General features: G+C 40.8%; 1 protein-coding gene across 2 annotated transcripts in view; it reads right to left on the bottom strand.

Moving 5' to 3' along the window:
• COL4A1 (collagen type IV alpha 1 chain) overlaps positions 1 to 14,894 on the bottom strand; it is a 127,894-nt gene that overhangs the window by 49,715 nt on the left and 63,285 nt on the right. For both annotated transcript variants that reach the window (XM_074561594.1, XM_074561604.1), the window contains exons 3-5: positions 1,774 to 1,863; positions 1,639 to 1,683; positions 47 to 91 (exon numbers count right to left, since the gene is read on the bottom strand). In XM_074561594.1, the coding sequence (XP_074417695.1) occupies positions 47 to 91; positions 1,639 to 1,683; positions 1,774 to 1,863 (180 nt within the window). The remainder of the gene's footprint in view (positions 1 to 46; positions 92 to 1,638; positions 1,684 to 1,773; positions 1,864 to 14,894) is intronic.

Below are 14,894 nucleotides of genomic sequence, written 5' to 3'. Positions count from 1 at the left end.
TAAAACCTTGATGTTCGTTGTAAAAACACTTATACTTCATACGTACAGGAAGGCCTGGGTTTCCTGGAAAGCCTGATGCTCCTGGGGGGCCCTGCAATTGAGAAAAACAACATGAGAAGACAAACCCACAACACAGCAATGACAAGCTGCAGCCTGAGTCGCAACTTCAGTGGTGACAGTCAAAATACAAGAAACAGTTTATTTTAAACTTCCTTAACGAAATAGCTCTAATCTTCAAAACCTCTCAAACATGGCACCTTAGTAATCGATAACTGAAAGCAATTTTTTATATTTCTTTCACTTTTTTAGCATCAATATGGCTTTCCTTCAACGGGAACTGAACCAGAGCCTTATGTGCGGGTAAAAAGGAATGCAGAGGTGCTCTCATTCCCAAAACAAAATTTACTGTAGGTACCTCTTTATAGCAGAAGAGGATGTTAATGCACTGTAAAGACGCTTCTCTATCATTCATGCTCCACATCAGTGTATCAATTCATCCTTATTACTAAAAAACCTACCAGGTTGAGATAACTCTTTTTCCTTGAACAGCTTTTCAGTGTAATGAATCAGGAGTTTAACTGGGCACATCATTTTCATCCTCCCAGCTTATTTATTCATGCAGTATTTCCTAATACACGTATTATGACGCAGAAAAGATGTATGGGAATCCTGTGCTCAGATAGTATGTTTGCATCTTCCAAAACTTTATAATTGCTAAAATATAGTCTACTTGCACTGTAGCACACAAACACACTTGCCAGGGGATGACAATTTACATTAACACTCAGGATACCCCAAGGTACCATGAAGGTCGTGGATTGAAATAAGGATTTTTTGATCTAGCAGAATACCCCCTCTATAATAGCTCAGCAATTGTAGTCGATTCAGTAAATTCTATGTGCTGCAGCAACTACAGGCAAATGGAGAACAAAACTGAGAGGCATTTTGAAAATCTTTGGACAAGAGGGTATAGCTGAAAATGTACGCATCGTTACTGGTCAAGTCATTTAAATCCTCTTTCATCATTACATTATGAAACATGAAAACACTCAGAATGAGTTTAGCACCTCACAAAGCCCCAAAAGACATGACCCTGGCTAACATAATGTGCTAAAATAAGTGTTACATAAGTGTCGCATTAAACAGAAATGGCAATGGGAAGGTTACAGGCATATTCAGAGCCTCTTGTAGCAAAGTCAAGAGATCTTTGGCTCTGCAACTTGTGCACTTCTTTAACATGTGTGTGCTCATGGGTGTGTCAGCTTCTCTGCTGGAGTGCTTCAAGGAGGTTAGATGGCAAACATAAAGGAGAATTTTGCATAAGGTCGTAAGGCTGGTTCATATTCAAGCTGGAAGAAAGCTTCTTGGTATGTCAGAAAGATATCAATGGCATATAAAAACCAGTGTTGTTGATGCAGTGGGAAGTACCAGGTGAAAATGCAAATGGACAAAGGCACTGACTGCCCAATACAGAAAGAACTTCAAAGGCAAATGCAAGAATTCTGAAATTATTGTGTAGCACAAGGGGATGTCATTGATTAGCTCGAAGAAGTCTTGCACTTGAAGGCAGACATGGAGAGTTAAAGACATATAAACCCATAGAAATCAGAATTGCAAAAAAAGCAAGCTAGAACTCACTCTTGTTCCCTTTGTTCCTGGCAGTCCTGGTTCTCCAGTATCACCCTGCAAAGGAAAAGAGATAGCTTTGTCTTTCCTAGGGACAACAATTTAGGGAAATGTGAGTGTTTTCAATATTAAAGCCTAAGTTCTTACCTTAAGCCCTGGTGGCCCAGGGGGACCTTCAGGTCCTTGCATTCCAGGAAACCCAATCACACCCTGTAGTCCCGGCAAGCCTCTTTCTCCCTGTGGAAGAAGAAAACTCATTAGCAACTAAACAACTGATGCTGCTTCTTCAAGCAACCCACATATCCCCTGTTTCTGTGGTCAAGAAACCTGTTAGGTGGTAAGAAGCTACAAGTGACAGCAAACATTTCATGTTGGTATTTGACAGAAGGATTATTATAAACAAAGAAATATTTCTGGTTCAATAATAAGTTGGCAGAGGATGAGTGTGGCATAACAGAAAAGCGCTCTTTGAATATCAATTAAACCTTTTTTCTGTCTCCATGGATAGCACTGTTCATAGCATGTTTATGCCCTGGGGATCAGGAAGGCCACTTTCCCTCTAATAAGACCTATCTTCATTCCTACAGAGACACTGGTAAATCCTGGTAGAAAATCTAACACTCCAAATCAGCAATTAAATTCCTTAAAACAGCAAATATCACTGTTCAGTCACTGCTGTCCAATACTACCAAACGAGGAGTCCAATACCACTCCTCTTCTTATATATCATTCACAACAGCAGATTTTGGAGACCAGGCTTGTCACTTAGTCCTCAATTTCAGGGTGGTTCAGAGACAGAGTGCTTCGAGATACAGGATCTTCCCAAGAAGCTGAACACACAGATTGTATGTGTCATCCTTTAGGTTCTTCTTCAATGCTGTATAGGACACCTGTGTTCTCTGTGCTGTCCCTCTCCCTACAACCCCAAATGTATTTAAATCAGATAAATCTAAAGGCAGAACATCCATCCACACTCTAGATCAGTATTGCAGCTATTATACGTTCACCATACTTGGACTCCCAGTGAGATCAAGAGGAACACTGTCTGAATAAAAGCTGCAAAATCTACACATAGAGAGAAAAAAATTATGCATGTTCAAGTCTGAAAACAGCAAATCAAGCAAATCAAAAGCCAAATGTTCCATGTAAGAAGTAACCAGAGTTGTCCTTTCAATGAGTGGTGTGAAACAGGGAGAAATAATTCATATGGTCCAAAAAATGTGGGAATGTTGGATGAATAAAACATTAGTGAGAAACTACAAAAAGGAAAAGGTATCCAAGTTTGGACAACAGCTAAAAAACATGGCACCTGTTTTAGAAACTCAAAACACAGACCAATTTTCAAAGCATACCAACAAGAAAATAAAAACAAGGATCAAAACACACAAAAGGATGCTACACAAAGATTTAAGTATTTTCAGCAAAACAGCGAGAGATGAGACTGCTATTTGTAATTAGCAAACAATTTAGGATGGTGAACAGCAAGACACTTTTCTCCTGTTTGCTCAGGACACAGATTCCCAGCAATATGCTGGTAACTTGCAGGGGTCAGCTGAGGTAGGTATAACAGGCATCAAGTAGGTATAACAGGCATCTTGCAAAGAAACGGTTATGATACGCAAGCAGAGGAAACTGAGTGATGACCTACGGACACGGTGCTTGTTACAGTTTTAAAAGATGAGCGGAACTGGAAGATTTGTGGAGTTGCTGGGTTGATGTTGGTTTTCAGCTCCTTGGCTAGGATTTTGTTAAGAAGATGAAGAGACAAGGGAGAAGAAAGCTGATTGACAGGTAAGAAGAACAGGGCCAAGGAGGAAGGAGGGGCGAAAACTATAACTGAGATGATTAGAGCATGAGAAAGTGAAATCAAAACAACACTCATTTATTAAAATTTCCTGCCAGGAAAAATTCCCCTGCTGCTTCTCCTCTCCTTCCTCCCACAAAAACAGATTTTTCAATAAAAAGGTGTTTTCTGAGGCAAATAATCAGTTTTTTCCTTGAACTGATGAAATGGCATGGTCTCCTCTATTTACTCCCCCGATATTCTTTGTCATGGCTTGAGAATAAAGGTCGCTAGTAACCCAAATCTGAGGCAGTGCGTTAGACCACAAAACACAGCAAAACAACTGAAGAAATACATTTCTAGGTCAGCTGTAAGAGGTACAAAGTCCAAGTTCTAAAGTAACTAAAAATGTTTTGAAAAGTATTTTAAGGAAGAAGGTATCAGGATCCAGGCCTCTGAATAAATGTTGAAGTAATTAAAAATCTGAAGGCTATCCAAAATGTTGAAAGTATTACCGAGGTTTTTAAACCCATCTTTTGGCTGGCTAATTGGCACTGCAGGAACAAGTGTACTTCTACAAAATCAGATGTTGTGTCACTTCAGAGCAGGATTTCACATTGAACCCTGGGCACTTACTCTCACTTGCTCTCCCAGACCTGCTGGGAGATGGACTAATGAGGGAGAAGACACTCAAGTACATAGAAGGGGTTTCCATTGCTGAAGGAAAGCGCCACATGTGCAAATGAGAACAAGATTATTTTGACACCCATGGAGAAACATGAGTCATGTGTAACACGACTAATACTTTCTGCACTCAGGAGTTCCGTCCATCTGAGGATTTCAACACACTTTGAAGCACTGCAGCCTGCAACACAGGGAAATAGTCTTTCCTCCATTCTTAAGGGAAGATAAAACTGAGGTTTACAGATCGGATTTTCACTTAGTCTAAGGCTCCCTTAAGACTGTTCTGGCGCTGTAAAAGGGCCTTAACGTGCCTGTAAATCACTCACTAAGGTAATGACCGCTTCAGCTTGCCAAGGAGGTTAACTCAAGGCTGGAAATAAATACAAACTTGGGCTTCCAAGGCAACTATAGTCAAATCTCTCAGGGCTGTCTTCAACCTCCCAGGCTGCCCTGTCTGAGGGGTAAAACATAGCTGCAGGAGCAGAGCCGAGAGTGTACCGAGTCACTTTGAGCTAAGATACATCCAGGTTTCCCTAGAAACATTTTATTCTACTGGCTTGAACTGTTAGGCCAATGAGAAAAATAACTGGCTATTTGTCCAGGACTTCTGGACATCCAGTCAAGCTACTGGATGTCCCAAGGCCTGGAAAGCATAACTCCCAAGCATGTGGAGGGCTGTACCATCCCAAATACTGCAGAGTCGTGGCTTCTCATACTGGAACCTAGCTCATCTTTTTGCTTGTGATTTGACAGAGGGAAGTAAAAGAACGTAAAGGTGACTACGTGTGCGAGAGCTGCTGGATCTTTCTCTGCATGCAACCTGCCACTTATTCTAACAGGGGAGCATTGACTTACACACTGCTTACACCTCTCCCTCTACTCTGCCTTCACATTTGATTCTACTGCAAAGTTAAGTCTGGGGTAAATAGTCCAAAGTAAGTATTGGGTAAGTAGCCCAAACTTGTTCACTCTCAGGCTACACAGTTAACGGGACCTTACTTCTCCATGCCATTCATGGAAACTCAGAGAATTTAGGACAACCTATTCCACCAAGACCCAGTAACACGTGAAGGGAGGTTTCCTGGGTTCCAGTCCCTTTCTTTAGTCCAGGTATCAGACTGTCTCTTTGTATAACAGTCTTGGAAAACTGGTGTTTCAAAGCCTGTAAGGAAAGAATCATAGAATAGTTTGGATTGGAAGGGACCTTTAAAGGTTGTCTACTCCAACGTCCCCTGCAATGACCAGGGACATCTTCAACTAGATCGGGTCACTCAGAGCCCTCACTAATGAACAAAGGTCTTACTTCAATACTCCTGCTCCTGTTAGTACCAACTTCCACCATGAGATTTTTTTTTTGCATCAGTGAAACTACACCAAATTACAGTAAAATTCCATCAGTCTCAAAGTATCTACACTGAACAAGAGAGTACAGAAACTCTATCATCTAGAAGCTGTAAAGTCATGTGAATGCGGGGCTCCAAGTGTCCTAATATCACTGGGTAGATTAGCCTGCAGAGATCACTGGGGTAGCAACATTTCTACTGTTGCTTTCCTACCCGAAGCGGCTTATTTGGAACTTCAAGCTCAGATGAAGCTATTGCTTATTATGCTGTGCAGTACAGACATAAGCATGACCTGAAGATGTCTTGCATTGCAAGGAAATACTTGAGCAGCGTCCTTTCCTTGCTTGCCTGCCCAGTTCCTTTCTTCACTCAATGTTCCAGCCAAACAGGCCAACAGCTAGTGTTTGCACTACATTTATGCTGCAACCCATTAAGCATCCACGCTACATAAATTGGCAAGAACCAGATCACCGCTGCTACCCCACTTATTTTTCGCTCAGCACTGAGATTTCTAGCTGTGATGCGTGAAAAGCGTAAGACTCTCACTGCAAGGGCTATGTATTGTTCAAGTTCCAATATTCACAGCTGCAAAATGTTGGCAAGTAATATTGAAAGAGCTTCTGCTTCTTACAAATCAATTCATGAGACTCAAAAATTAAAACAGATGTAACCAAGTCATCTGTACCTCTGCTGATTCAATGCAAACTGTCAGAAAGCACAAAGGAGAATTCATTACTCAGCTCACAAAAATTAATATTCTGCCACTCAGCTGCTGAAAATGCAGATGTGCTACACTTTTGCGTAGCAAGTGCTGTCGCTGTTGCACTCATTTGATAAGCAAGATGTTAGCCCAGCTTTTGTGAAATGCATCCAAATGCCTTTGCATTAGATAGTTCAAATTAAAAGCAATTGAATGGACTTTTAAACAGAGGTGAACCTGTTAAGAGCATAACTACATGGGCTGATATTTTTGCTGGCACCTACCCTTCCAAATTAGCTATGAAATGCTGTTTGACATATGGAACAACTGCAGCTTGCTATGAAAGAGTCACATGAAGTAGTTTCAGAAGATTCAGCTGTAATAAATTAAGTGCTGAGGGGGAGGAAATAACCACTACCCCATCATAAATTATTTCCCCTATTATTTTGTCTAGAGACTGCTGGACTGGGAGATTTTAGACTTGAGAGACTGGTAACATGGATATAAATCAACTATTTCCAGAAGTGTGGGCTCACGGGGTGTCTGGCCCGTATGAATACAATGTTCTCAGGCTCTCCAGAGACTCAGGCACACGGTGAATAACAATGTGCAGATCTTCCCCAAGCGATTTGAAAGGTCCTTCGTTTGCTTCTGCCAGCAATCGTCCTGCAGCTGAGATGGGAGGACTGACACGTGCCTGCCCTTCAGACGAAAAGGCATAGAACTCAGTCTTAGGGACAGATGTCAAAAGGCAGCTGAGCTGATCTACCCAGCAAAGGTGGCTCATCTCCTCCTCCTTTTAAAGGGATGGTGCCACATCACTCTTCTTTACACCAACTGGTATGATTCCCTTAGCCTCCACCATACCACTTCAGCTCACTAATTTTACTTACATTTATTTAGTGAGTGAACTTGTTCCGGCCTCAGTGAGCTGAGGAGCTCATCAGGTGGCCAGGCAGCTGCCAAAACTGATGTGAGGAGGACACAGCGATGCAGGACACAGGGCAGCAAGGCAGTGAAAGCAGCTTCTCACACCAGCGCAGTGGGGTTTGCTGGAGTTCATCCACCAGAGCTCCTCAGCTGTGCTGTCACTGCAAGAGGAACTGAGCTGGGAGCCAACAAACGCTTGACCTTGCCAGAGAAACCATCTTCAGACTGGTGTTGATGCTTACTCCAACATTGTTATAAGCTTAGACTTTCTCTCTCACAAACACCCATGCTCCCCTCTTCCCAAAAGCTAATGTTCATTGAACTGAAATGCCAGCAAGGGCATGTGTGGCAAAGAAATCCAACTGCTTCAAGATGAAAATTGATGATGCGGTTTCCAAAAAGAGAGAAGTAGGGCCCGACGATTCCGCATTCTCTTCTGTTTTTCTCTTATCCGAACTCTGATTTTAGAAACAGTTTCAAACATTGCTTTTGAAAGAGATTACAGGTCTAGGTACAACTGTTAACAAGAAAACCCGCCATCCAAAACATTCATCACACCCTGATGATCCAATATGACCTTGTAAAATCTACAGTCGTGCACAACAGCCTTGCAATGCCCTAGATGGTTTCTACACAGATTACCCCAAGCCATATCAGAGGAGAATGCAAGCTCTGTATTTGTTCCTTTAGCTGATGTAACTGCCAGCACTCAAGTGAATTGGCTTTGAGGTGTCAGACCAGTAATTACACTGCACAGTGGGAAACACTATTGTGCGATCTGAGTAGCACTCTGGAGTCACTGTGTTTCTCTCCACACTCTTTTAAACATGTGTTACAGAATTGTAATTGGCTCAGCGTTACACCAGTGAAGAAGCAGAGGTGGGGAATATCCAATTCTTTATTAAAAGAATATTTTTAACCAGCAGAGGGAGCACTGGCCTTGAATATCTTTCAGGATTAAAATAAACATGTAGAATAAATATCATCTGTTTGTCCTCAGCTGCACTCACCATTTTCAGTATTTTATTGAAAGTGTGAAGTGGATATCAGTCAAACAGAATTATTGCTATATGCTCACAGGGCAAGTGTCCTCAAATGCACTAAGGATGCTTAACATTACAAAATTCCCACCACAAATCCTTCAGCACTAGAATCTATCTGTGCTATAGCTATACAATTCTGGAGCCACACGAGTAAGAAGTAATTAATTACACAAACAACTGTGAAGACATGCAAAGAATCTGTGTAGGAGCTCTGTAAAGATCTTGGCTCACCCAGAAGTTTTGGGGCTGAGCCCCTGACAGCATGCAGAATGGAAAAGAGGGGCCAAGGGGATAGCGTGGGGGGAAAGTCAGCGAAGTCTGGATTCTCGCACTGCCAGGAAGCATCTGAGAAAGCTCACTCATGTGGAAGCACGAGTCCAGCATTTTTGGCATGACTAACATAAGGAGCAGCCATGACAGTTTTACGGCACCTGCACGGCTCCACAGTCAGGCTGGCTGTGGGCTGGATGAGTCCCTTGCACAACTTCAAGCATTACCAGGGCCACTCTACGTTACACGCAGACACATATGTCGACAAAAGAGCTACCCCAACAGCTGCTGGGGAATAGCACTCGCTATAGTCATGCCCTCTCTGCCATGGTGCTAGTTCTGCCATCTCCTTCTCCCTTTTTTCCCCTCGCCCTTGACTTTCACCTGTGGGATTCCTTCAGTCTCACAGTTAAAGCAGCTCTCAGGCTGCACTTTGAGGTGGGAATGCTGAGAAAGTGCCCACTTACGATGCAAAAGCCAGTGCCGTACAGGTTCACGTACACCGGGGCAGAAGCTGCACTCCGATCACCAAGTGATGGCATCTCACTCAGCTCTGTTTTTTCACTCCCTGAAAGAATTATTCTTCCTTTCATGAAAGTATCCTTTCCCAAGCCTCATGAATTTACAACACTGGGCAACCTGTGCAGCTTGATACAAAATGCACCCAAACCTCCCGACAGTGAATCTATCAGTATAAACATTTAATTAGAAAGCTGTTCAGGTTTATGGTTCAGGAACTAAGCCTGTGCCTCTGCCTCCTAAATAAGAAAGAATGCTTAGACTGAAAGCATATTTCAGTGTCGCCTCATGGCTGCATAGAGCATTCCTCAGGAAGCTGCTAAGTGCTTCCCAGGAGTATAAAAATAGAAATAACGATCTTTGATTATCCTTTTCTCTACATCTCAGTATGTATGTGCTTAGTTGCTGTGCAAGTAAGTGGGTGGATATACAGTGTGTCTGAATTTGATTTAGAAGCTGAATAAGAAGTAAAATAAGCTAAGTGAAGTAAAACTAATATTCAAAAGTCACTCAGCCTCCATTTAATTAGTGTCAAGCAACCGGTTGCCTATAAACATCATACAATTTCAGTTAAACAAGCTATAAGTAATGGCCCCTCCCTACATAATTTACTAAGCCTTCTTCATATCATTCCTCTTCTTGCTCACACCATAGTTATTCTTCATTTTCCAACTGCGATATCAGTTTTTTCAAATTTCCCAAATTTCACTTTTGGGGACTTCTTGAGCTTCTTAACTTAAGCTCTACATGTTTCCTTACATTTCCTTACATTTATATGTCTTTGGCTGATGTACTTTTTGTATATTTGACTCCAGTGTAGGTAAATGTTACAGATCCAGAAGCAGCTAGCATGCCGAGGAGGAGCATATTTGTACTTACAGCAAAATATTATTTTGCTTGGTTTCCCTCCATAAAAAAAAAAAAAAAAAAAAAAAAGGAAGAAAGAAGAAGAAGTCACTGAAGTTTAGTAAGGTACATGCACCTTTCACTTATTCACAAAAGACAGCATGTATGACCCCTAGTTTGAACATTTTACAAGCCAGGAGTAGTCTACCTCAAAGAATGATTGAGGGCATGGTATATAAAGGACAGGAATACAAAGACAAGACTAGAAGACAGCAGAAGACAATAGACAGCAAGTGAACTTTCTTTTCCAACTGTGGAAGTCTATTTGCAGTTTAACACCAAGGTATGTGGTTCATTGTCTTCATGTTTAAACTTTTCTAATTTTTGAAAAAAAAAAAAAAAGCAAAACGCTGCAGAGCTTATGATGTTTCAGGAGGAAGTCACAAAAACCTTTTACCAAAGGTACCCAAAGGTACACATGAGTTTTTCCAAACTTTTTTTTTAAATCAGACATGGGTCAAGGAGCCTCTTCCTGTCAGTTAGAACCACCCTGGGGAATAGAAGAACCTCAAAGAACCACGAGGGAAGTGGACGTTTGAAGGACAAATCCGTTTGCAGTGTAAAAAGAAGGAAATTCTATCACCTGCAGACAGGTTGAATCAAAAGGGTACTATATTTCCCACCCCTTCTAATCATCTGTTGAACTCATTAGGTCTGAGTAACTCTTCCTTTGTTTTATTGCACATTGTGTTAAATCACTTCCAGTGTTGAAGGTCCAAGAATATAAGGGGCAAAAATGCTCCACGCCCTTCCTTCTTCATTAGCGAAAATTATTTAGCATTTGTTTGCCTTTGGCATTGTTTAAAGGCTCACATTTAAAGATGAAACAGCAGAAAAAAAAAAGTGTCTTGAACTTTTCAGGTTTTTGTAATTTATTTTTGTTCAGATACTAGACCTGGAATGAAATGTGACGTTACATGCAAGTTTTATTCTCTTGCCAAAGGTTTGTCATGGACATATTTACAGAAAATAATCTCTTCCATAAATAGTAAAAACATGGGCAGCTGGTCCTAGACAGTACAGACTGCAATGAAGTTCTCATAATGAAGTAGCTCATATCTTAGAGAGTACATGACAGACAGTACTATTCTAGACACTGCTATTCTAGCTGCTTTTTGGGGTTAGGTTTGAAATAGCATTTCTAAAGTTTTCAACATTTTGAAAGTTGCATAGGAATGAAATATCTTTCCACAAAAGCTAGTGGAAATATTCTAGCTTCTGACTTTTTATCATTAAAATACCAGCAGGTATTGTGCCTCAAAAGTGTAAATCAGTGTTTCTTCAATTTAATCTCTAGTCTTTTGACTCAACCAGAAGCATTGGAGAACAGGAAATACAATAGAATTTTTTTCTAGCACTGTCAGGATTGTTCAGCCTAAACCAATTAAGTTGTCAAAGATGCAACAACCGTGAATAATAACGAAAACGGAATGCTTTCCGTATTTTGACATTGTGGAGGATATCAGCATCGTTACTTGTCAGTAAGCGCCAACCAGAAGTTGGTACACAGCTTAGTAGGTGTCTTTTTAAGGTTTTCTTTTTTCTTTCTCTTTTTTTTTTTTTTTTTGGGGAGGGGGCGGTGGGTTAGGGGGGGTGAAGGTGAGGCTGTGTAAACAGGCTTGTCAGAATCCATTGAATCCGTGATGACTGACTGCCACCCAGAGGAGGTCGCGGGGAAGTGCCACAGCCCCGGGAGTCACACGGGACAGCCCTTCCCCGCCGGCACCGACCCTCCCTGCCCCTCCTTAAAGCTCATCCCGCCCAAGGAGAGGCAGGGTGCGAAGAGAGATTTGCTATCAAAAGTTTGTACTTTGCCTGCATCTGGAGAGTTTCACCTTCCCAAGCACCATCCTTTTCCTTTTTTTTTCTTAGGTAAACATCATCCCTCAGCTCCCATGCCTTGGCATTGCTATAAATTAATTAAATTTAATGCCTAGAACTTCCTGAAGAGATCCCTTTGGGGGAGTTTTAGGAGGCTGCGTGTGTCCTTGCTGGATTTCCAGCATCCATCTCCACATTTTCAGAGAGAAATGAAGGTTGAGTTGAAGATTTGTGATCGCATTCTTAACTCAGAAATCTCGTTAAAGGTGCTGCAGACAACTGGCAGCAGCACTGCCTTCTCTGCTCACTGCTCCGCTACGTCAGCCTTTGGTATTCTTCCCTTTTTTTCACCTAACTCCTGATGTGGGAGTCAGAGGGCACTTTTGACTGCCCCTCTGTGCTACAGTCCCTCCCCTCCATTACTACTACCTAAACCCATTTGTTTTGCAGTTTTGCAGTCTTTCAGTCTTTGCTTGGCAGTCGAGCAAACTATTTTAACAAAACTAAGGGTCACCAAAGCCCCCTGAAGCTTTTAGTATTCTGCCAGCTAGCCATGAAATACTTTTGTTGCATCAGTTTACAGTCAGTAAGTGTCGAATGAGAAAAGAGTGAGAAGACATCTGATTTGATGCCAGTGTCTGCGTTCACTCGCTCACTCAACTCAGTTATTTACTTTAACTGTGCACACTGATCTTTGACACAAGCCTTGGTGAGAATTATTTTTGTTGGCATATCAAAACATTTAAAAATGTTCCAGCTGAGCTTCAGTGGAAGCTGTCACATGCCTTCTTTAAGAGCTACAAAATTTAAGGGTAGGTTTTTGCCATTCTAGTCACTCTTAAATATTCCAAGCGATAGAAACATGATTTTCCAGACAGAATAAGTTGCTTTTCCCTTGGCTTTACCTTAATTTTGCTTTTCTTCTGTTGTTAAGGATGATATAGGAGAAGATTTTACCTGTTACTGAAAGCTAATATTTATTTTCATCACTTAGGTTAACTTTCTTTGCTATGTTGTCTATAACTCAATTTACTTATTGTTCTGTAAAACTTTCTCAGGTGTAATACTTCCCTGAAAAAAAATGTAAATCCTTTTTAACATCACTTAAAAATGCTTTTTCAGCTGTTCTTGCTCCTTCTTCCTTGGCTATTTTAAGTTTCTTTCTTGGCTAAACTAAAGAGGTTCTCCAGCTGGTTAGGAACTTGCTTGTGTGATAAAATTCTCCACTATCATTATTTTTAGCAGCTACTTCAGGTTTCCTCTTTGAAAATCCCACTTTCATGCTGCTTCTTACTGTTCTATCTCCTTCCAGGCATATATGGTTACAAGTTTTGCTATTGCTTCTGCTGGAGGTGTGTTTGAGAATTTTGTATGAAATTTGGCTTTTTACCCTTTCTTAATGAAATCCAAACTTTAAGAGAATTCAGATCTGCTTTTCTGAAAACCAACATCCTATGGCCAGATGTTTTCAATGACTAATGTAAGTTATGACCTCTCAGTCAAAACGTAAGCCTAATATCTGGAATAGGAGGTAGCTGAGCAAAAAGAATCAAACAGCTAGCTACCACTAGTATGAGATTTAAAAAAACAAAACAAAACAAAACAACACAACAACAACAAAAAGCCCCAAAAACCCCCAAACCACTTTTTGCCCTTGGCTGTAAAGACTACAAAGTGACTTAAGGAGATTACCATCTTACTGTGGTTCCCTAGTAATAATTATATATGCCCAGGTTGCTTCTTGTGAATACTGCTACAGAGAAAATACGGGTAGAGACGGATTATTAAGTGCATCAAGTATTAAATTCTTGTGTGGGAACTGACGTATCACAGTAACGTCACTTATAATGGCTGGCTTGGTCTGAGATCCCCATCAAACACAATATAAATTGAATGGCAGAACGATTTAAAGAAGCCTGAGGGATAAACTACAAAATGTAGCTTCTGTTGCTCCCCAGGCATATGCTGTCCCAGCCCTGTAATCCACACCCACAAAACCCTGTTGGCATCATAGAGTAGTAGTCCTACTGCCTGTAAGACGAGCATACAGAAGGCAGAAGCAGAGTGCAGGTGCTGTCACGCATCTGACCAGATACTAAAAAACTGCAAGCTGGGGCATAAGTTTTATAATCACTATGTAGTCACTAGTAATCCAGTAGACACTGGAAGCGTGATTCTGTTTGCATGGGCAAAATTTTAAATTTGGGAAGATTCCAAACTACACATTCCCCTCTTCCCGAGCATGCAGATTTCAGAGAAGTGGTGATCTTATAGGTCTTTTCTCATTTTACTTTGATCTCACATTTGGGAAAATTTAGTGATTTCACTGGAGGCTTACATGCTTGAGATGAAAATAAGGCCCTGTAATCCTTTGAGAAACCATAATGAAGACATAACACTAACAGCAGTTGTACAAATGTAAAATCAAACTCTGTGAGGCTAGAGAGTATGTTTTATTCCATGATGAATGCCTGGTATTATTATACCAACACCTTTACAAGCAAAGATATGCATATGGGAACAGCTGGCTAAAAGGTTGTATTATGCCAACTGAAATACTACTGCGTGAAAACCTTTAGAAGTCAGCTCTGAAAACTAAATATGAGGATACCCCATCACATAATATTACTGGAAAATCTGCTTTTATAGCACTCTTTCCATAGAGAGAAATTCATCAGTGTAATCCACTAGTTCATGTTACCCACAGATGCGTTCCGTACTGAGTGCAAAAATACATCTTACTATAGAAATGTTGCCAGAGACATTCAGTTCCATTTGGACAAATAGGACAAATGGTTCCAATGACTATTTCAAATGAAGAAAATCTAATGACTCCGGACGGCACTTAGCAGTTTGGTCTGCCAGTTGGGAAACCGTAGAAAACTTTCAATACTTATCATGTCCCACTCAGTATTATTCAAAGTCTTTTGATATCTCATTCTTTTCAAGAATAGCAGCTTTGTTGCTGCGCTCTCCTTATGAAACATAGATTATTTTTTTCCCTGATTTGAATTAAAAGTATTATTTTATTCTGAGTGACATAAAGAAAGGATAAATCAATAAAAATACATTACTGTCACTCCAGAATTGACACAAGTATTGTAACAATGGTGTGATTTTTGAAATTATTTATAAACTACAACTCTGCTTGAAGAATATCAGACCTGCAGCTGATCAATACCTCTCCTTATTTTATTACAGTCTTCCGATTTCCCCCTTTCAGGAATGATTAGATGATTTCATGTTATCCATTAGCCCCTTACAGATTG

This window comes from Larus michahellis, chromosome 1, assembly GCF_964199755.1.
Source record: "Larus michahellis chromosome 1, bLarMic1.1, whole genome shotgun sequence".
Lineage (NCBI taxonomy): Eukaryota > Metazoa > Chordata > Aves > Charadriiformes > Laridae > Larus > Larus michahellis.
This window is presented reverse-complemented; position numbering and strand designations above follow the sequence as displayed.